Genomic DNA, 22,249 nt, shown 5'->3' on the forward strand with positions numbered 1-22,249 from the left:
AGGGCCAGGAATACTTCAACAGAAGACAGAGAGGACTAATCTTTTTTTTTGATAATGGACTTGTGAACGAACTCCACATTGTCTACTCAGTCACCAAACACACACCCACAATAGCTCTGTATAGTCCTTTCAATCCTAGCAGGGTGCACAAGGGACACGTAGAGGTATTGTGGACCAGATGAGAAGTCCCGCAGGGACCACACACACATATACTCTTGCGACCAGCATTAACACTCGCTAATTGCCACATGTGAGTAATAATTGGCTTAAGTGAGGTCAATTGTCACACTTCACCAATGCAGTGGTGCGCACAGTGCACTTACAGGCAACTCTAAAGCTCATATGACACAAAGTCTGAGAGTTGGAGAAACAGAAACCCTGCGAGAAGGCAAACAAAGAGAAGTACCACCTGCCCCCCTTAATCTCTTGTCTACAACCTCCTAGAAGCCCCGCACCGGGCGCTCCTATTTCTCTTCCTGGCTCTGCGTGACAGAGACTGCAAAATACCTCTCATTTCTGACCAAATCTCCAGCCAGGCTCAAAGCATTCCACCTCTCACACCGCTCGGCCCCTAAACAGCATGTGATTCTCTACATGAACTAATAATTGAATCCCGAGGGACACTGAGAAAGCAAGAATTACCACAGTAAGATCTGTGCACTTTTGAACACATTCTCCACTCGGTGTGATGGGAAACATTGGGTTTGATGTTCCTCTATTATTTTATTTTAAAAGTCCCATTTTGGTTTGGGGGTCTCCTATAGTAGGTTTGCAGCCATCCAAGTTATGTATTTTCCTCATTATATACATTGCAAGCATCAGCTCTTCCTTCATAGTGTCTTTAAAGGTTAGTTTAGGCATCTGGTACTCTGCTCTGATTGGTCAGATGGCCCAGTATGTTGTGATTGGTTTTCAGCTAAAATTTTAATCTAAACAGACAATCTAAAGAGCCACACATTTGAATTTAAGCTGGGGAAGGTTCCTTAGCATGTTTAAACAGCTATGTTTTGACCCAAGGTTGATTTGCGGGAGGTAGCGGATTAGTGGGTGCTTGAACGTATCTGTGAAGGGGGCGTGTGTGCACGAGACGTACTTGAAGAGCGGTGGGGGTGAGTTGCGCGCGACGTACCTGAAGAACGGTGGGGGTGAGTGGCACGAGACGTACCTGAAGAGCAAGTAGGGATGCAGTGGAGAGAGGGGTGTGCAACATATTTAAGGACCGGGCAGGAGACCCGCGAATTCCGGGAGATTATTATTCATTCGCGGGCATTCGGGAGTGTCTATGCATTTCAGGGATACTCTCGCAACTTCCGGGAGACTTGGGATGTCTGTGTTTGTGTTGCTCTGCAATAACACTTCCGAAACGCTAGCTGGCAGTAGGTGTTTATGTTTTTCTGTGTCAAGTTTCTTTGTGGGTGTTTCTTTCTGAATGCTACCTTAAATGTACAAGCAGCTAAAACGTACCATTCTGAGGCACGTACTAGCGGACATGCAACAACTTTAATCATAAGGTTAACACAAAACAAAAGTTTCCACCTGGAGGTCCTTCACGAGACCCGACACTTGTAAACATTCGCTTAATTGGGTTCTCGTGAGTCTTGGTTCCACCCACACTCGTCAGCGATACCAAGCCGACCAATCACAGAGCTTGCTCTACATGTCATTGCGACATTTAGCAAAAATTTTTGAGAGGTGCTATGCAAGAATGTGCTGGAGCATATGTGTGCGCTTGACAAAGAAGTATAAATCACCCTTCAGGCTTAATTTGTGCCGGAACAAGTCGGATCTGTGACCTTTGAAATCTGATCCAGCACCTTATTTTACCAATTCTCCTCCTCACATGCACCACCCACTAACCCCCCACCTCCGATCTTCACTTTCGTCTGTGACAACCTCACCCGCCCCTGCCTCCGCTCTTCACTTTCGTCCACGTCAAGCCTCCCTCTTCATTAATGTCCCCCCCCAATTCAATTTCATCCATGTCACCCCCCACTCTTCACTTTCGTCTGCAACACCTCTCCCTCCTCTGGTCACATGCCAAATCTGTTACTCCTATCTGTTAAAGGACCTTGCAATTTACAAAATAAGGACTGCCCTTCAGTTGTGTTTTTTCTAAATGTATGGCCATCTTGGCATTTCCATTATGCATTTTTAATGCAACATTCCATAATGTGAATAGAAATAGGTGGATGGAGACATATCTAATGACTGGAGCTTGAACACTGACACTGATATTGTGCTCATCTTTTCAAAGTGTATGAACGGTGAATTGCAGTTGCTAAGCCATTGCTAGGTAGTTTCTAGGATGTTCTCTGTGAATCTCAATTGGTTACTTGCTGTTCCAACTTCAGGCTATTTATTAAAGGCATTTTAAACAGCAGATAAGGCTTGAACACCAGGATAATCATACTTCAGGAAAGGAAAAGTAAGCATACAGACTCCATGCATATCTTTAAGAATGATAAACAGCAAAGATGTGATCTGCTGGCTGCATTAGAGAAGTAAAGAAATGGAACTTAACCTCTTTCTTTGTACACCACCCCCTGAGATTGATTTATTTTAGAGACTAAAAGTGGAGTTGGAATGATGGAGAAATTGTCAAAATGGGTTAGGTAAACCACTGTCTATATAAACAATAATATGATGAAATTAAAAAAAATCTTAATTCAATTACTTTTTTAAAAATGGATTTTCCTGTCCTAGCTCTGTTTTAAACTCGGTGACCCTTGCGGAAAGTTCAACAACAAGATCAGCTAATTAGCCAGGCCTGCCTCGGCAACAGACATAAAATCTGATGTGAGCTTTCTGAGCATCGTCTGCTTTTAACATTGGCTTTAAAGTGCCTCTCGAGGGCATACTCTCTAAACAGAACCAGGGCCTCCCCAAAAGAGTGCCCACATTAAGTTATGCTGTTGTGTTAGAGCAAGAAGTTTCCGGATGCGGACAAAAAGATGCATGAAAACATGCTTCTGGATGCAGTCGTAAAAACGGGCAATTCAATTGAGACGAGGGAGGAGATGGGGGCCATCTGGAAGGGATTGCAATGCAGTGATTTGCAGTAATAACAACAGCAAAGAGCAGAGCCCCAGAGGCCGCTGGACCTGAATTCATTAAAGAGTGTGTGTGTGATCGGAAGGAGAGTGAACTAAGTTGTCAGGTAGTGCAGGAAACAAACTTTAAGACTTGGATAGTGGTACGTACATGCAGCCTTGGGGTATGTTTGAATCAAATGCAGATTTTTTTCCCTTTACATTTTTGTGATCAATACAATGGCTAAAAAAATGCTGTACTATGCATGCCAGGCCAGTAGATGTCACTAGTATCTTCAGCACCACAAAAACACTGCATTCCATTTGGAAGGGCTCATTCCTATATCCTATTCCCTTCGAAAGCTTTATCCTCCAGAGGGACAGTTCGTTGGGATTAGGGATCAGCTATTTCAAAATGAACACACTATTCAACACCAAACAACTTCCCTGCACAAGGATCATCGGGGCCCACAGTGTCCATCAGTTGCACCCTTCAAAGTGGCCAGTTTTGAGCACCTTGGTTCTGAATGACACTTCAATATGGCAGCCATGATTACTTACACAATGAAGTGGCCTTTCAGTAGGTGATATATCCCATTTGGAATGCACCGACAGAGTCCTGTAGTAAAGTGATTCCCAATACCAGTCCTTGGGACATCCCCGCCCTGCACATTTTGTATGTCTTCCTTTCTCTACACGAGAGATCCATGAACTGGTCCTTGGGTGTTAAATAAGAGAGATATACAAAATGTGCAGGGTGGGGTGGCCTGAGGACCAGAATTGGGGACCACTGCTGTCGCCTACTATTGTTATTTTGGTTAAGTACTTGCAAATACTTTAAGAATGAACCTACAGCCTTGAATGATCGCAGTATTTTCCCAAAAAATGGCACCAATTTGAAAAATATAGAGCCTTAGAGCAAAAAGCTGAAAATAAATAGTAATGGTGGGAATAGAGACAAGCCAAGAATACAACAGTGAATTAGAATTATATAACATTCTGAGGTTTTCAGCCACTTGTATTGTTTTAAAGTCTATATCAGGGGTCACCAATCTTGTTCCTGAAGGTCTGGTGCCCTGCAGGGTTTAGCTCCAACTTGCCTCAACACACCAGCCTGGGTGTTTCATGTATACCTTGTTAGACCTTGATTAGCATGTTCAGGTGTGTTTGATTAGGGTTGGAGCTAAAATCTGCAGGACACTTGACTTCCAGGAACAAGTTTGGTGATCCCTGGTCTATATGTTTACACCTTTAAATACTTGTTTTAGACTCAATTAGATCAGAAAAATATTACTAAACCATTTGTCCATGTCCATTTTTAACCCAACTTTGGGTTACAACAACCCAGCGTTTTTTTAGAGTGTAGAGAAATCATTTGTTTATAACCAAGAAATACAAACAAATTCTCTCGACTCTAAAAAAAAAAATAATAAAATGCTTGGTTGTTGTAACCCAAAGTTGGGTTAAATATGGCCATGGACAAAAACGGAATCTGGTTGGATTGGTCTATATGTGACCCAATGTAGAATTAAAACAACCCAGGATTTTTGTAGGGTGCAGATAAGTTGTATACTATCAAGATACTCAACATCACTTAACACATATTTTCCCAGTATTGTGGAACCCTAATAAAAGTTCTCAGGTTGATTCATTAGATTTTACTCTTTCCCAAGCACACCTCAACTCCAAAATATAAAGACACTCAATCAGATTGGAACTGCAAAAAGCCAGACAAAAACAATCAGGTATTTGTGTGTACAATGTGCATTAAACACTAACTGATCGGGTCTGCAGTGTTATCCTGCACAAACCTGTCTTCTAATAGTCCTAAACCTTTCAGAATGTGTTGCTATGAGCAAACTATGTACAGTTACTACTACAGATGTGATTGTTCTTTAATTCCTACAAGCGTCCTTAATGTGTTTAATAGCGGTATCACCAGATGTCCAAATAACCCTCCCTTCTTTAAACACGTAAAAAAAGGCAGTGAGCCACAAACTTCTGTATTCTCCAATAACCACACTGTGCGAATTATGTGTCTATGTACACTCCCAAACCATTTTCTCATGCCCCGGTTGGTATGAGAATCAGGCCCCGTAGTGCAACAATCTGGAAGCGTTTGCGCTCGGACCCGGAGCAAGAATTCAGAACGGCTTTGGAAGACGTTTCCAAAAACCTCCAGCTGTGATTTGTAAACACCACCGGCCAGCTGCTTGCAATGAGAGGCCAGGATGGATGCGTTAAACAAGGCCTATCTTTGTGAGACTTACTTTTACTATAAACATTGGCATCGCAACAAAGGGAGGGTAATATCAAAGGTAATGTTGACAAAAGTCGGGTGAATGAAGGGATGATCATAGGTCTTGCTCTTCTAGAGCACATTTTTGTCGAATCAAAACACTCCATCCATTTAAGGGTTGGGCTGAATTGAACTTTAGCCTGGAAAGACAAACAGGATATTTTGAGGGAGACGAAGATATGGAAGGACATGAGGGCGATCTACAGCAGGCTCGCTCTCTCAAACAAACACAAGAGCTTCATAGTACAGTGATCATCCACTTTATATAGGAGCTCTGGTATGTGTTAGATATAGTGCTGCTTTTTAACCAATGGTTTCCCAGGTAGCAAAGAATTCTGGCCCAGATTTGGCATAAAGCTGGCACAGCAGGCATTCGTCATGGCCCAGGTTTGGCCGAGGTGTCACCGTCTTACAGGCGGCACTCAAGATTTGGGCCAGAAATTAAATGTAGCATTTGGCCCAGTTAAAAATTCATATGTGGGCCATGTAAGTTAGGTCTATCTTGACCCACTTTTAAAATACATTTAAATTATTTTTGAGTAAATAAAAAATTCTATCAATCAGGTCGTTTCAAGAAAAAGCCCAGTCATAAAGTGAAATTCTTCATGGGCTTATAAAAACACATTGCAGTCATGACACACCAACATACCTGGCCCAGTTCAGGCCCAGTTATGGGTTATTAACTTGGCTGAGATTTGGCCCAGAAATGGTCCATGTTTGCCTCTTGTATGGCAGCCAGACTTGGTCCAGTCATGTACCGTAATTCACTGCGGCATGTGGGCCAAGCAAATGCTGATGGTGTGGGCGAGATCTGGGCCAGAGAAATTTTGCTATGGGGGTTACTACAGGTTATAGATGAAAACCAAATCAATCAAAGTTCACAGGGTCAAGGGTGACCTTCATTACAAGGACAACAATAAAAACCAAAAGATCCTTCAAAATAACACTATTTTTGCTTGCAATGGAAGAAAAAGATTATAGCGATTTCCAAAGACCTGAGGGTAAGTGATTTTTTATATTTTCATGAGCTATCCCTTTAGGATACCCTAGCCACAAATAGCTAAATAAAATGATTAAAAAGAAACAGATTTTTCCTTGAACCTTTACAAACCCCTGGCAGTGTTTAGACAGCACTTGTCTCACTCCAAAAAATTCAGTTCACCAAGATCATCTGAACAAACTCAACCAAAGCGGCTTATTATTGAGCATATCCCTGTAATTTCCTGCTCCATCTCTCTCCGCTTATTTTTCATCTTCTATCTCACATACTGTGCGTGCTTGTCTTTACCCATCCAGGTCATATCAGAACATGCTAGTGATTTATTTCAAGTTGTATCCACTTTTGCCTCATTTTTTATTGCCAGCAATTTGAAAAAAAAAAAAAATTAAATTTAAAAGATGGCACAAGCAGCACTCATGATACCCACATGAATGCCTTGGCTCAATGTGTCAGGTACTGCACTTGCATGAAATCCTACTGTCTAGGTCAGGGATGGGCGAACTCAGTCCTTGGGGGCCTGTGGCCTGCAGAGTTTTGCTCCAACACTAATCAAGCACATGCTTATCAGTGTCTTCAAGATCACTAGAAAGATACTGGCAAATGTGTTTTTTTAAGGTCAGATCTAAACTCCACAGGACACTGGTCTTCCTGGGCAGAGTTTGCCCATCCCTGGTCTATGGTTATTTAATCTATAGCTGGGGTCACCAAGCCTATTCCTGGAAAGCTACATTACTAATGGTTTGAGATGCCAACATACTAATAATACCTGCCAACATTCGGATCATTAAAGCCGGGAGATTTTTCCCGGGGGGTCAGCTCACAGTGAAGATGGGGGGTGGGGGGGGGGGGTACTATACAGTGAAGTGTAAGTGAAGAGTAAGCAAGTGAAGAGCTGAGGTACATGTGAACTGAAAGGTGCGAGCAGCTATGGAGATGGAGATGGTTGTGCGTTGGGTTTGGTGCGCATGGGGACTGTACCAAAAAGCAGAGGAGGTAGGGGGATATGGCCTGGTGGAATTCCGGGAGTTTTCCCGGAGATTGCACAATACAGGAGATGGGTCTGAAACACGGGAGACTCCAGGGAAAAATGGGAGAATTGGCAGGTATGAACATACTATACAGTTGATAGAGCACAGCATTGGCACTACTACAAAATACAGTCGCAACCATCAACAATAACCAATAAACTGCCTGGAAACACCTTAGTAACCAAACAGAACACTAATATCAGAAATGATCTCACTATAACACAGTGGTTTTCAATTCTTGGCTCCCCTGCCCTGCACATTTTGTGCGTCTTCCTTACTTAACATGCCTGAATCAGATCATTAACATGTTAACACAGAGATCCCTGAACTGATCCGTGTGTGTGTTAAGGACCAGGATGAGGACCAGAATTAAGAACCACTGCTATAAAGGATAAGAGCTTGTGTAGCGAACGCAGACGCGGTTCGCGTCGTCCGCCTCAGTTTCGGCCCTTGTTTTGACTCTCGAGGCGTGTCCAGCTGAATTCAATCAGCTAGTGCTTTGGGGTTATATAAACAACTAGTTCACCGCGGCAGCGGTCGCGGCAGCCTCGTGTGAAGACCGCCTCGTGTGAAGACCGACGAGGGTAAAGACCATCGACTCTACCTGCGCGACTCCACCGAGCAAAGACACCGACAAAGCACTTGAGTACTTTACTTTATTGTTTTACTTTACACTTATTTTTTGTTGTCAGTGCACTTTTATTATGTGTTTACTAATTCCTGTTGTTACTAACACTCGCAAAACACGGGAGGTGCGCTGCAGGCGTAATCCTCACAACCTTCGTTCAATACATGTATCTACTATTTCACAACTCTCTCTCTCCGTGGGCCTCTGGAATTGTCAATCAGCTGTTAACAAGGCTGATTTTATTACCTCCATAGCTACATATTCTGACTATAATCTCATGGCTCTAACTGAGACCTGGTTGAGGCCGGAGGACACTGCTACACATGCTACTCTTTCTGCTAATTTCTCTTTTTCCCACACTCCTCGTCAGACAGGGAGAGGGGGTGGGACTGGACTACTAATTTCCAAAGAATGGAAATTTACTCTGATACCGTCCCTGCCAACAATCAGCTCCTTTGAATTCCATGCAGTCACCATTATCCACCCCTTCTACATAAATGTGGTTGTCATCTACCGCCCACCAGGTAAATTAGGTCACTTCCTAGATGAACTGGATGTTCTTCTCTCATCTTTTTCTAATTTTGCCACTCCCTTATTGGTGCTAGGTGACTTCAACATTTACGTTGACAAACCGCAAGCTGCAGACTTTCAGACTCTGCTTGCCTCTTTTGACCTAAAAAGAGCACCTACTTCTGCTACCCACAAATCAGGTAATCAGCTAGACCTTATTTACACACGACACTGCTTCACTGATCAAACAATAGTAACTCCACTACAAATATCTGATCATTTCCTTCTGTCTCTCAACATCCACATTACTCCTGAGCCGCCACACACTCCAACACTGGTTACCTTTCGCAGAAACCTACGATCTCTCTCACCCAATAGACTATCCACCATTGTTTCAGACTCTCTTCCTCCATCTCGCAAACTCACTGCACTTGATTCGAACAGTGCCACTAATACACTCTGCTCCACACTAGCATCATGTCTAGACCGATTATGTCCTCTTGCATCCAGGCCAGCCCGTGCCAGTCCTCCTGCACCCTGGCTCTCGGATGCTCTCCGTGAGCATCGCTCAAAACTTCGGGCTGCAGAGAGAATTTGGCGGAAAACTAAAAATCCTGCACATCTCTTAACATACCAAACTCTTCTGTCCTCTTTCTCAGCTGAGGTTACTTCTGCAAAGCAGACGTATTACCGTCTGAAAATCAACAATGCCACTAATCCTCGCCTACTTTTTAAAACATTTTCCTCCCTCCTCTATCCTCCTCCTCCACCCGCATCCTCCACACTTACTACTGATGACTTTGCTACATTCTTCTGCACCAAAACTGCAAAAATCAGTGCTCAATTTGCTGCACCTACAACAAACACGCAAGATACAACACCAACACCACACACACTCACCTCTTTTTCTCAGCTCTCTGAGTCTGAGGTGTCCAAACTTGTGCTATCTAGCCATGCAACCACCTGTCCACTCGATCCCATTCCCTCTCATCTCTTGCAAGCCATCTCTCCTGCAGTCATACCAACACTGACTCACATAATTAACACATCTCTTGACTCTGGTTTATTCCCCACTACATTTAAGCAGGCTAGGGTAACCCCACTGCTAAAGAAACCCAACCTGGACCATACGCTACTTGAAAACTACAGACCAGTATCCCTGCTTCCATTCATGGCCAAGATTCTGGAGAAAGTAGTGTTCAATCAAGTCCTGGACTTTCTTACTCAAAACAATCTCATGGACAACAAGCAATCCGGCTTTAAGAAAGGCCACTCAACTGAGACTGCCCTGCTCTCGGTCGTGGAGGATCTCAGACTGGCTAAAGCAGACTCTAAATCATCAGTCCTCATTTTGCTGGACTTGTCAGCTGCTTTTGACACTGTCAACCACCAGATCCTGCTATCTACGCTTGAGTCACTGGGCGTTGCGGGCACTGTTATACAATGGTTTAGATCTTACCTCTCTGACAGGTCATTCAGGGTGTCTTGGAGGGGAGAGGTGTCCAACCTACAGCATCTAAACACTGGGGTACCTCAAGGCTCTGTTCTTGGGCCACTTCTCTTCTCCATCTACACATCATCTCTAGGACCAGTCATCCAGAGACATGGATTCTCCTACCACTGCTATGCTGATGACACCCAGCTATACCTCTCTTTTCATCCTGATGATCCCTCGGTTCCAGCTCGTATCTCAGCCTGCCTGTTGGATATTTCACACTGGATGAAAGATCATCATCTTCAGCTGAACCTCGCAAAAACGGAAATGCTTGTAGTTTCTGCCAACCCGACTCTACACCATAACTTTTCAATCCAGATGGATGGGGCAACCATTACTGCATCCAAAATGGTGAAAAGCCTTGGAGTAACGATTGATGACCAACTAAACTTCTCTGACCACATTTCTAGAACTGCTCGATCGTGCAGATTTGCACTCTATAACATCAGAAAGATCCGACCCTTCTTATCTGAACATGCAGCTCAACTCCTTGTTCAAGCTCTTGTTCTCTCCAAACTGGATTACTGCAACTCTCTACTAGCTGGGCTTCCAGCTAACTCTATCAAGCCTCTTCAACTGCTCCAGAATGCAGCAGCACGAGTTGTCTTCAATGAACCTAAACGAGCACATGTCACTCCGCTGCTAGTCCGTTTGCACTGGCTGCCAGTTGCTGCTCGCATCAAATTCAAAACTCTGATGTTTGCCTACAAAGTGACTTCTGGCCTAGCACCTTCTTATCTGCACTCACTTCTGCAGATCTATGTGCCCTCCAGAAACTTGCGTTCTGTGAATGAACGTCGCCTCGTGGTTCCATCCCAAAGAGGGAAAAAATCACTTTCGCGAACGCTCACGCTCAATCTGCCCAGTTGGTGGAATGAACTCCCTAACTGCATCAGAACAGCAGAGTCACTCGCTATTTTCAAGAAACGACTAAAAACTCAACTATTTAGTCTCCACTTCACTTCCTAAGCTGCAATTGCCTCTTTGAATATCACACTAACTGTACAAAAAAAAAAAAAAAAAAAAAAAAAAAAAAACTACTAACACTTCCCTTCTTAGACTTTACAGACCTGAAACTTGCCTTTAGTACTTATTCATTGTTGCTCTTAGTTGTGTAAATTGCTTCCTTGTCCTCATTTGTAAGTCGCTTTGGATAAAAGCGTCTGCTAAATGACTAAATGTAAATGTAAATGTAAATAAAGGAATGAGAGAATCTGTATTACTATTGGGAAAAAAGCATAATCCTAACTTGATCATCTGAAGTACCTCGCATACAAACACATAATGGCCTCTGGTCTTCTTCTCCGTGTACTGCCATAGAGCCAGCATTAGCTTTAGCCATTTTGCATTTTTGGCTTGACTTCCATAGCCTTTGCTAATATCATAACTGCCAGGCAATGACCCAGTAACTGCAAAGCAACTCCGCTGGCAATCACTTAAAACAATAATCCTTGGCCCCTGCATTGGTTTACTGTTCTTATGACATGTTATTACTAATGTTAACTGTGTGTTTAGATCCACAGCATCCCACAACCCCAAACTGCAAATGAGGACATTCAAATTAACGATCTCAGAGTCATCAAACCGAGAGTAATTGAAAAACCGTAAATCAGATGGCTTTAACAACAGCTTGCCTCGCCGTACGCTCATTAATCAGCCTTCATAAATACAGGAGTCGTAAAGAGCAATGTCTGATTTATTCTGTACCTAAGACTCATTGCTATTGCTTCATTACGATTCCTGTACCTCAGGACTGGAAATGAGTCCTAACTATCATAAGCATGCCGTGCATGCATTACTGTAGGAATGTAATTTAAGGGCATTGCGATTATAGTGGAAATATGAGACATGATGCATCATATGCATACAGTACAATACTCCATGCAGGGACTGGAAAACTCAATTTGCTGATCAATGTTTAAGGCACCTGTTGAAGATTCCTGTCTGGTTCATATACAGCAAAAAAAATTTAGATTTAATAAATGCAACACCTAGGTCAGGAGTGTCCAAACTCAATCCTGGAGGGCCGGTGTGCAGGAGAATTTAGCTGCAACCCTAATCAAACACACCTGAGCCAGCTAATCAAGCCCTTACTAGATATACTAGAAACTTCCAGGCAGGTGTGTTAGAGCTGGTCAAAGCAGGGCAGTGGCCCTTCAGAACTGAGTTTGGACACCCCTGACCTAGGTGATCATTCTATCACCATTTCACAAGAATTCTAAATAAAAATTCCATTGAGTAGAATGACGTGTACCATAATTCTGCATTGCCAAAATTACATCATTCTTAATGTAATTTACCATAGCAGATAGGGATGTAACGGTATTGTAAATACCGTCATACCGCAATATTAATATTTTCCGATATTACCGTAGTCGCATGACTCGGTAAAACTATAGGTCTTCTGAGAAAATTTGCTCAGGCGAATGAAGCGAACGGGAGGTAGTGGAAACTACAATTCCCATCAGCCCATGCTTGACCATCATCCCTTGCGGTCTGTTGTCGCTACAGATCCAGTAATGCGGAAATGGAGTGTGCTGCTAGAAGCGGGGATGAAAAAGAGCTGGAAAACTCTAAAGCGGGTGTTGTCGCCGCGCGCGTACTGAATAGCGGTGTTGTCGCGCGAGTTCTTATCAGCTGTGTTGTCGTGCGAGTTCTTATCAGCTGTGTTGTCGCGCGAGTTCTTATCAGCTGTGTTGTCGCGCGAGTTCTTATCAGCTGTGTTGTCGCGCGAGTTCTTATCAGCTGTGTTGTCGCGCGAGTTCTTATCAGCTGTGTTGTCGCGCGCGTACTGAATAGCGGTGTTGTCAGCACACTGTTCAGATTGATGCAGACATGAGACTCATGGTTTGTCCTCTCAAGTGGGGGAAAGACAATGCACAACGTTACCCACTGCTGTCAACCTGGGCCAAGTCATATCTCTCTTGTCCCAGAAACCTCAGTCCCAAATGAGAGGGTTTTTTCTGTTGCAGGGGACATTGTAAATACCCAGAGATACCAGCTTTTACCAGATTATATTTATATGATAATTTTCCTTTAAACCCATCTCTATCTAAGTGAGTGAGTGATTAAATGTTGAATGTGATGAGTTTTCAACAATACTAAATTGAAACTTTATTTTTTTACATGGTTTAATATTTTTTTGTTTTTAAAATTGAAGTTCCTGTTTCAAAGCTTACAGATAGATGGCTAATTTGTATGTCATTGACACTTTTGGCACTTTTTTGGAGTATTTTCATAAGTTTTGTTTTTTCCTGTAAATGATTCAATAAATACTGTACCGTGACATTCATACCGAGGTATTACCGTACCGTGAAATTCTGATACCGCTACATCCCTAATAGCAGAACATTGATGGTCTAAAAACTAAATGGCGTAAAAAGTACAGATTGCCTTGACCTGAATACAATTCAACCGGACTTACACTCATCGGCCACTTTATTATGTATACCTTACTAGTACTGGGTTGGACTACCTTTGCCTTCAGAACTGCCTTAATCAGAACTGAAATATTCTGCAGAGATTTTGCTCTATATTGACATGATAGCATCACACAGTTGCTGCAGATTTGTCATCTGCACATCCATGATGTGAATCTCCCGTTCCACCAAATCCCAAAGGTGCTCTCTTGGATAGAGATCTGGTGTCTGTGGAGGCCATTTGAGTACAGTGAACTCATCGTCATGTTTAAGAAACCAGTCTGAGATGATTCGTGCTTTATGACATGGCCCGTTATCCTGCTGGAAGTAGCCATCAGAAGATGGGAACACTGTGGTCATAAAAGGATGAACATGGTCAGCAACAATACTCAGGGAGGCTGGATGTTTTCTCTTTTTTAGACCATTCTCTGTAATGAATGTGTGAAAAAAACACATGAATGTGTGTGAAAATCTCAGTAGATCAGCAGTTTCTGAAATACTCAGACCGGCCCTTCTGGTATCAACAACCAGGCAACGTTCAAAGTCACTTAAATCGCCTTTCTTTCCCATTCTGATGCTCGGTTTGAACTGCAGCAGTTCATATTGAGCATTGAGCATCTGCCATGTGATTGGTTGATTAGAAATTAGCATTGACAAGCAGTAGGACAGATGTACCTAATAAAGTGGCCTGTAAATTAATTATTACAATGCTACTTAATTATTATAATATAACATCATCCCAAAAAGCATCTCATAGATCAGGGGTGTCAAACTCAATTCATGGAGGGCCGAAGCCCTGCACAGTTTAGTTCCAACCCTGCTCCAACACACTTACCTGTAGGTTTCAAACAAGCCTGAAGGACTCAATTAGTTTGATCAGGTGTGTTTAATCAGGGTTGGAACTAAACTGTGCAGAGCTGCGGCCCTTTTGGAACTGAGTTTGACACCTGTGTCAAAGATGGACAATAGTCCCAACGATTTCTACTTCTATGTGGATGAAAGTCGTCAATCATCTTCACCGTGAGAGCAAAAGCAAAACCATTTGAGGCCGTACTCACACTAGGTACAGTTGCCTTGAACCGGGCCACACCATATCGGGCCTCGGCACGCTTACGTCATCGCTGCTGCTCTGTTCAGTGAGAAGCGCTCTCTATGGCAAGCCGTTTTAGCATTTAAATCTTTGTTCTGACTCCATAAATATATTTAGAGATATCTCTAATTATATTTTGACTAGTCATAATTATAATTCCACTACTCAGAATGACAATTAGAGATATCTGCAATTACAATTGTACTAGTACGAAATCAGATTGGAGATATCTGCAAATATATTATGACTAGTCATATTCCTCCATTGACTTCCATTGAAAAATATTTGCAGATATCTCTAAATGAGTTTTGACTAGTCACAATTGTAATTAGAGATATCTCTAACTGAGTTTTTACTAGTCATAATACATTTGGAGATGTCTTTAATTCGTCATATTTAGAGATATTTACAAATATATTTGAAGATATCTCTAATTAATTTACTAATAGTCGAATTACAGTTGTAGATATCTTGAATTGGATTTTTCCAAGTCACGTCTCGCTTTCAGTTTCGGGCTTTAGCGCGTTTTGCGCTCACACACAAGTGTACCGCGCCAAAGCCCAAGTGATCCGCGCTCAGGCACACCTCTTCCAACCGGGCCAGGGCCGGCCAAGTGAACCGTGCTTGAGCCCGATTCAGCGCACTCACACTTCTCAAACGATCCGGGAAACGGGCCTGGGCACGGTACGGATGGCATAGTGTGAGTAGGCCCTAAGACAATCTGGTACATGAAGTTCATGAGCCTAGATACCACAACTTGCAATTCTTAATTTACGCCAAGAGCAAATTCCTTTTGTGTTCTAAGCCTTTTACATATGGATTTAGATTTGGTTGTAGTGTGGGTGTTCAGTCTGGCTTAGATTGTACACTGCAATAAAGATTTAAGCATCTTCACGTCATTTTTCCACCCTCATCATGATTAACAGTTTACAATCTAATCAACCCAACATTTCCATTCGATCTACAACTAAAATCAGAGGACAATCTTAGGTTGAAATTTAGGCTAGGGTTAGTGTGGGACAGGCCTGAAAATAGGGCTTAATCAGAACCTTGATATTTTTAACAATAAAAAACAATCAAGAACAATCTATCTCACCTGGAAACCCTAGACTTTAAATAGTAGGAGGTTAGTCAGGGTATTTTAAGATATTTTGGCACATCTGGCTCCTCCCAACAGCAAAAAAGACATAAATGAGACAAGGCAGGACAAAGACAAGTCCTGAAGGACTCTGCAGACATACCAAATTAATACACGCTTCAGCTAAATCAGGACAGAGCGACAAAGCCTGCTGATCCCCAACATGATGCAATTGATCGCTTGATCGTTCAGCTGGGCTTTTTGAACAAAAGAACACATTTATTTGGGTTTGAAGCCTGCAATTTGTATGGATGGGACACACGGCAGAGTAGAGTGTGGAAAATCCCTGCTCTAGTTCTGAATGCAAATGACAATGGCAGGTTGACCTGGAGACGAAGATAATTGTCAAATCTGTTCAAGACATTTGCTCCTCAGTTACATCAGAGCGCAGTGGGATGGCGAGCAGATTTTTCGGTCTTCTGATAAAACAGCTGACAACACTGCGCAGTAATAGGGTCAATCATATTTCAGGAGAGGTCAACAATCGTGTCATTGGAGGAGGTTGAGAGAATATTGTTGACATGAAAAAGGATACAATATGGGATTCTCATTAAATAATCTCTCTGCGGTGATGTGCAGCCGATCACAGATCAATTTACAACCTGACTGGAAATGTCGAGTCCTAACACCCTGACGTGATCAATAAACATGATTGCTGATTGAACAAATAGTTCCCACCATGTTAGGCAAGTTGCCCTATACAGGTTGATTAAACTTTGCTAAAATGTTATTGTTTTGTGTGCTGGATGTTTACAGTTATGCATCTCTGTGGCATACATATAAAACTATCCTTGGTGACTTGGATTTAATATAAACACCATGTGCTGATTGACAAAAAAAAAAAAAAGCACAAGAGAAACACTTGATTAGTTCCTAGAACTATCTGTGGAAGAACACACTTTTTGATGTGTTTTGGCTACATTAACTGGGAATGATTTTAGGGTGCTTACACACCTAGACTTTTGTTTCGGAACCTGTCTCGTTTGCCCAGTTTGCGCGGTTTTTTTTTTGGCATATGTGAATCCACCAATCGCGCTCGGATCCGCGCCAAATTAATCGCTCCGAGATTGCTTGAATGAGGTGGTTTTGGCTCAATTGAAACCAACTCTGGAGCGGATTGATTGTAGTGAGAAAGCGATACGTTCCGAGCCCGGTTATATCTCAGTGTTTTATGGATATGTAATAGGCATACGGCTATATGAAGAGAGAATTATGAGTAGGGCGGGAGGTCATTCCAGACATCCCAAGTCTCCCGGGAGTCTCCTACAAAAGCACAGAGACTCCAGTATGCCCGCAAACATGTGATAATCTCCCGGTCCTAAACTACGTCGCGCACCCTTCTCACCCTTCCCCATCGCATCCCTCCTCGTTCTTCAGACACGCGCACTCCTCGTTCGTTCATCGCGTGCACCTTGTCAAACACCACCAAACCACCACCCGCTGAGAGCTCAGCAGGACTCTGCAAAATAAACTGAAACTCTGACCAATGTGAGGAGAGTTTACTCACACCTGATTTGTTTTAGCTCCTCTGGTCCGTTTAGAAACTTAACCGTGTGAAAGCGAACGCACCAAGAGCAAAGAGCAACAATGTAACAATTTTAATCCCCGTTTCAGAACAACTGAATCGATTCACAGATGTGAAAGCACCCTTTGTTACAGGAGTTACCTTTTAGTTTTGGATGAATTAAAAAGATATTTTACCCAAAAATAAAAATTAATGAGATTAATTTTAATTACAATTTCGAATAAGTTTTCTGATTATAAAGTTATATTTTTAAATATTGTGTTTAATTTGTATTTTTGCATCATAAGAAGCTCTTCAGCTGTTTAAAATAAACATAAAAGGCAAGTATTGGAGATTTTTTATTATTTCCTTTGGACTGTACTGGTACCAAACAAACCGTGACGCCAAAACCGAGGTACATATCGACCTGTGCCTCCAGTGTAAAGGTGGCCCCCTGTATGTCTTGTGGTTGATATTTGGCCCTCAACTACATATATATATATATATATATATATATATATATATATATATATATATATATATATATATATATATATATATATATATATATATATATATAGTTGAAGTCAGATTTATTAGCCTCCCTTTTAATTATTTTTTTAAAATATTTTCCAAAATGATGTTTAACAAAGCAAGGAAATTTTCACAGTATGTCTGATAATATTTTTTCTTCTGGAGAAAGTCTTATTTGTTTTATTTTTGTCTAGAATAAAAGTGTTTATTATTTAAAAAAAAAATCATTTTAAAGTCAAAATTATTAGCCCCTTTAAGCTATTTTTTTTCGATAGTCTACAGAACAAACCATCGTCATACAATGACTTGCCTAATTACCCTAACCTGCCCAGTTAACCTTATTAACCTAGTTAAGCCTTTAAATGTCACTTTAAGCTGTATAGAAGTGTCTTGAAAAATATCTAGTCTAATATTATTTACTGTCATGGCAAAGATAAAATAAATCAGTTACTAGAGATGAATTATGAAAGCTATTATGATTAGAAATGTGTTGAAAAAATCTATCTGTGAAACAGAAATTGGCGAAAAAAATAAACAAGGAGGCTATAAACATATAGGCTATATTTATATAAATCTATACAGTAACAACGAGGCAAGTGAGCCTCATGAAGCACATTACTCCAAATTGTTCACAGTGCCACATCTAAAGGTGCTAGGCAAGGGCTGAACAACAAAGAAAGTAGGTGAGAGGGATAAAATGAGGCGGTGCTCATTAGAGAGTGTTAATGACATTGCCGTTTCTAAAGAACGTCTCTCATGACCTCTAGTTGAGTTGAGTAGGTTTAGTTTTTATTCAGCAACACAAGTGCTATGCTAGCTGACAGAAATGATGAATCCTTGTCTCTGGGAAAAGGCAAAAAAAAGAGGTTCTTCAGACGCTATAAATACCTCACAATGTAGAACAAACACCACTAGCACTCTCTCTCTCTCGCTTTCCCATTCTATATCTATCTCTCATTTCCCAATCCTCATCGAATTTCCCCTTCAACCATATGGCAATTTGTCCTCTTTGAAGCTCATTGGATCATGCAAACTAATCAATGTCTTAACAATATCATGTCTCTGCCATGTTCACGCTCGCCTCCAGCACTTCCAAACACAGCAACACGGAGATCAGGCTTTTCCGGAGCCGTTCTCGTCTCCAGAGGCTCCTGTGAGAGTTAGTCTGATTTATGTTGACTCCTTGTGATCAAGTTGAAAGTCTACAGAGACATGATTTTCCTAACAAGCACGGGGGCAGAGTAGCAAATAGTCAGGCGGGGTCGGAAAACAACACGCCTAAATACAGATGCTCACAAGAATCACAAATAGAAGCATGCACACACACACACACACACACACACACACACACACACACACACACACACACACACACACACACACACACACACACACACCATCTACTAGTTTATCATTTCCCAGATGCTTTAATCAGTAGATTATAGTGCACTGTGAGCACATGGTCCTGTTGTTCATCCTCATTCTAATTTCATTCCTACACACCACACATCAGCCAATTTGTGGAGAGGAGACAGAGTGATGAAGCCAATTATGATATGGGGATGGTTAGAAGGCCATGATGGACAGAGGCCAGTTGGCAAATTCGGCCAGGATTAAACCTCCACTCTTTTTTGAAGGACATCCTGGGATTTTTAATGACCACAGAGAGTCGGGACCTCGGTTTAATGTCTCATCCAAAAGATGGTGCTCACTGAGCAGTATATAGTCCCCTTCACTATACTGGGGTGTTAGGACCCACACAGACCGCAGGTTGAGCGCCCCCTGCTGACCTCACTAACACTACTTCCAGCAGAGACCTAGCTTTCCCATGTGGTCTCCTATCGAGGTACTGACCGGGTGTGGATTTGATTAGCTTCAGTGGGCGACCATGTGACAGCTGCAGAAAACTTAAGTTAAAATTAAGTCAACTTTATGGTAATGAGCCATGACGTGGTTCGGCGGCAGGCAAACAGAATGTAAAAGTCCACTGGTTGAGAGGATTCCAGAAAATACAGCCTTGTGAACTTTGGTTCCGACAACAGTTGCTCCAACGGGTTTGAATATTGCAGTCGCCAGATTTCCATTGACATGAATAAAAAAAAAGTTACTGGATAGACACTAATGTGGATTAATGTTATATATGTTTTTTTAAAAAGTGGGAATCTCATGCTAACTATAATGGTAGTACAAAACAGTATTGCTTCTTCAGAATAGTTCAGACATATGGACATGTTGGATAAGTCGAGCAAAGCCTAGCTTCCTCACATTTTGCTAAAATTAATGTAAGAGAGGCATCAGCTAATCGAGCAAAAACTGTTTCCGAAGCATGCACGTGATCCTCCCAACAAGAGTACAGCACTTTGTCACTTAAATAAGCTTCACACTTCAAATGTCAGACCAAACCTTCTGCATAAGGCGTTTCGCATCCCGATTGCTAAATCTGTATACTGCAGAAAGTTGTCTGGGGAAGCAAATGCTGAAATCTCGGCACCGCGCTGGGTTGAAGGCACCTGCCAATATTCTTTTAGGAGATCCAGTTTTGTTACGAAGGCAGCAAAACCAACCCGATTTACACAATCCCCAATACGAGGAAGGGAAAAAGAATCTGCTTTTGCTAGATCATTTACACACCTTTAGTCCATACAAAAGTCATATGTTGAATCCGGTTTGAGCACTAACAATCACGGAGAACTCCACAAACTCTGACTTGGTAATACCAACCCATTTCGTAATAGATAATCTACCTCAGCTTTTATCACTTCACGCTCGTGTGGATTTACGAGGTAAGGATTTATGCTTATTTTTTGATGCTCTTGCCAACGGAGCTGTGAAAGCAGACTGCATTGTGTCCAGGGTGGCCAGAGCAAACTCTGATGCTCTCGCCGCCTTTGGTGTGAACGCACAATTTAAGACATACCTATCAGCACTCTCGTATTTCCTGGAAGTCACACCCATCAACCCGCCACCCTCCTGTTTTGTCATTTCTGCCGGAAAACTCCCGTAATTTCACACCCTACTACATTGGTAGTGTCCAATAGCAGCGGCTGCCCGAAATCTGGTGCATAGTACAGTTAGCTGTTTTATTCCGATTTAGAAGCGAACAATGTTCAGAGTCAGACTGAAAGCACGAAAGTTAAACAATTACATTAAACAAGCACTTACAATAGGACGATACAAACCAATTTGTTCACCTATACAATCACTATTCACAGTTCACAACCCTTTTTAAAAGTGAAATCAATGCCAAAAGCAGCTTCGTGCCCTTCGAAGTGAAATTTCAAGTTAATTAGCGTAAGGTTGGGATCCCAAGACCTACAGTGGGAGAATACTGAGTGAGAGGATTCATTAAGCCTAAGAATACATAATACATCCAGAACCCCTCCTTATCTTATTACAGAGACACACAGAGCGAAGAGCGCGAGAGAGGAAGAGAAAGATCTCATCTCCACCCGAACAGCTGCATGTACTCATACACCCACCCGCACTGGTTGTCATGGCCACAGTATGTGTGTGTGTAGTGCTTATCCACGCCTCACAGGGTTAGGAGTCCCACTAACTCCAAAAAAAACACACTTCAGCTCCCCAATACTACTCCATTATCATTCAATCCCAAACAGCCAGGATTCAGGGGTGAAACCGCTCTCTTATGCTTTGAAGGTACACAAACAACCCTTCCGATTCCATTACTAACTAGTAGGCTTCTTTTTGGTTATGTTTCTATTGGGAGAAAGGGTGGACAATTGGATTAAGAAGGAGTAGTTTGTTTTGGTAACAATCAGTACTTCAGATGGTATTGAGAAATGCTGGTATCTTCACAGGGCAAAAGACTCTGTGGTGGAGGACCATTCTCCGACATGATTGTTAATACAAATAGAATTGTGATTTAAATTTTGTTTATTTAACAACACATTTGCATATTTAAAGTTGTCTGATATTGCTTAACATTCACATACAAAACATATGAAGATACATTATTATAATATAAAGTTCTTTTCAACAATTTGTCTATACGCACTAAAGAAGGTGTCCAAACTTGGTCCTGTAGGGGCGGAGTCCTGGAGAGTTTAACTCCAAACCTAATCAAACACACCTGAGCAAGCTAATCAAGCTCTTACTAAATTTACTAGAAACTTCCTGGCAGGTGTGTTGGAGCAGGACACCAGCCCTCCAGGATCGAGTTTGGACACCCCTGCTCTAAAGAAATACGTAATTGTCTTAACCCAGCGTGGGCTCAAATTTGGCTTAATTTTTTCAATTAAATTTCAGTTACACTTTTTAACTCAATGGTCAGGTTTGTCCACATTAATTAGACCCAAAATTGGGATACAACATCCCAACATTTCTAAAGTGTATATTGCAATTTAAACAACATTTTAATTTGAAACGTAACTTTAAATAGTGCATTTTGACAGGTCAAACACCTTAAGCATGTGACGGAAATCGTAACCCCGTCGGTCCTACGCTACCCAACCCACTGGGATCGAACCAGCAATTCTTTGCATGGAAGTCAGTTGCTCTAACAAGGAGGCTAGAGACCATGGCCTATAGTGTCTGTCACTAGAGCAGCTTTTCGGG

General features: G+C 42.0%; 2 protein-coding genes across 5 annotated transcripts in view; one reads left to right on the top strand and one right to left on the bottom strand.

Moving 5' to 3' along the window:
* tln2b (talin 2b) overlaps positions 1-22,249 on the bottom strand; it is a 259,338-nt gene that overhangs the window by 157,221 nt on the left and 79,868 nt on the right. The gene's annotated exons all lie outside the window — the stretch shown is intronic.
* Positions 7,805-11,180, top strand: LOC141381017 (uncharacterized). Its single transcript, XM_073943366.1, has 2 exons — positions 7,805-8,508; positions 8,590-11,180. Exons 1-2 carry the CDS (start codon positions 8,061-8,063, stop codon positions 10,956-10,958), a joined length of 2,817 nt encoding a protein of 938 aa, XP_073799467.1. The 5' UTR covers positions 7,805-8,060; the 3' UTR covers positions 10,959-11,180.

Source organism: Danio rerio, chromosome 25 (assembly GCF_049306965.1).
Source record: "Danio rerio strain Tuebingen ecotype United States chromosome 25, GRCz12tu, whole genome shotgun sequence".
Taxonomy (NCBI): domain Eukaryota; kingdom Metazoa; phylum Chordata; class Actinopteri; order Cypriniformes; family Danionidae; genus Danio; species Danio rerio.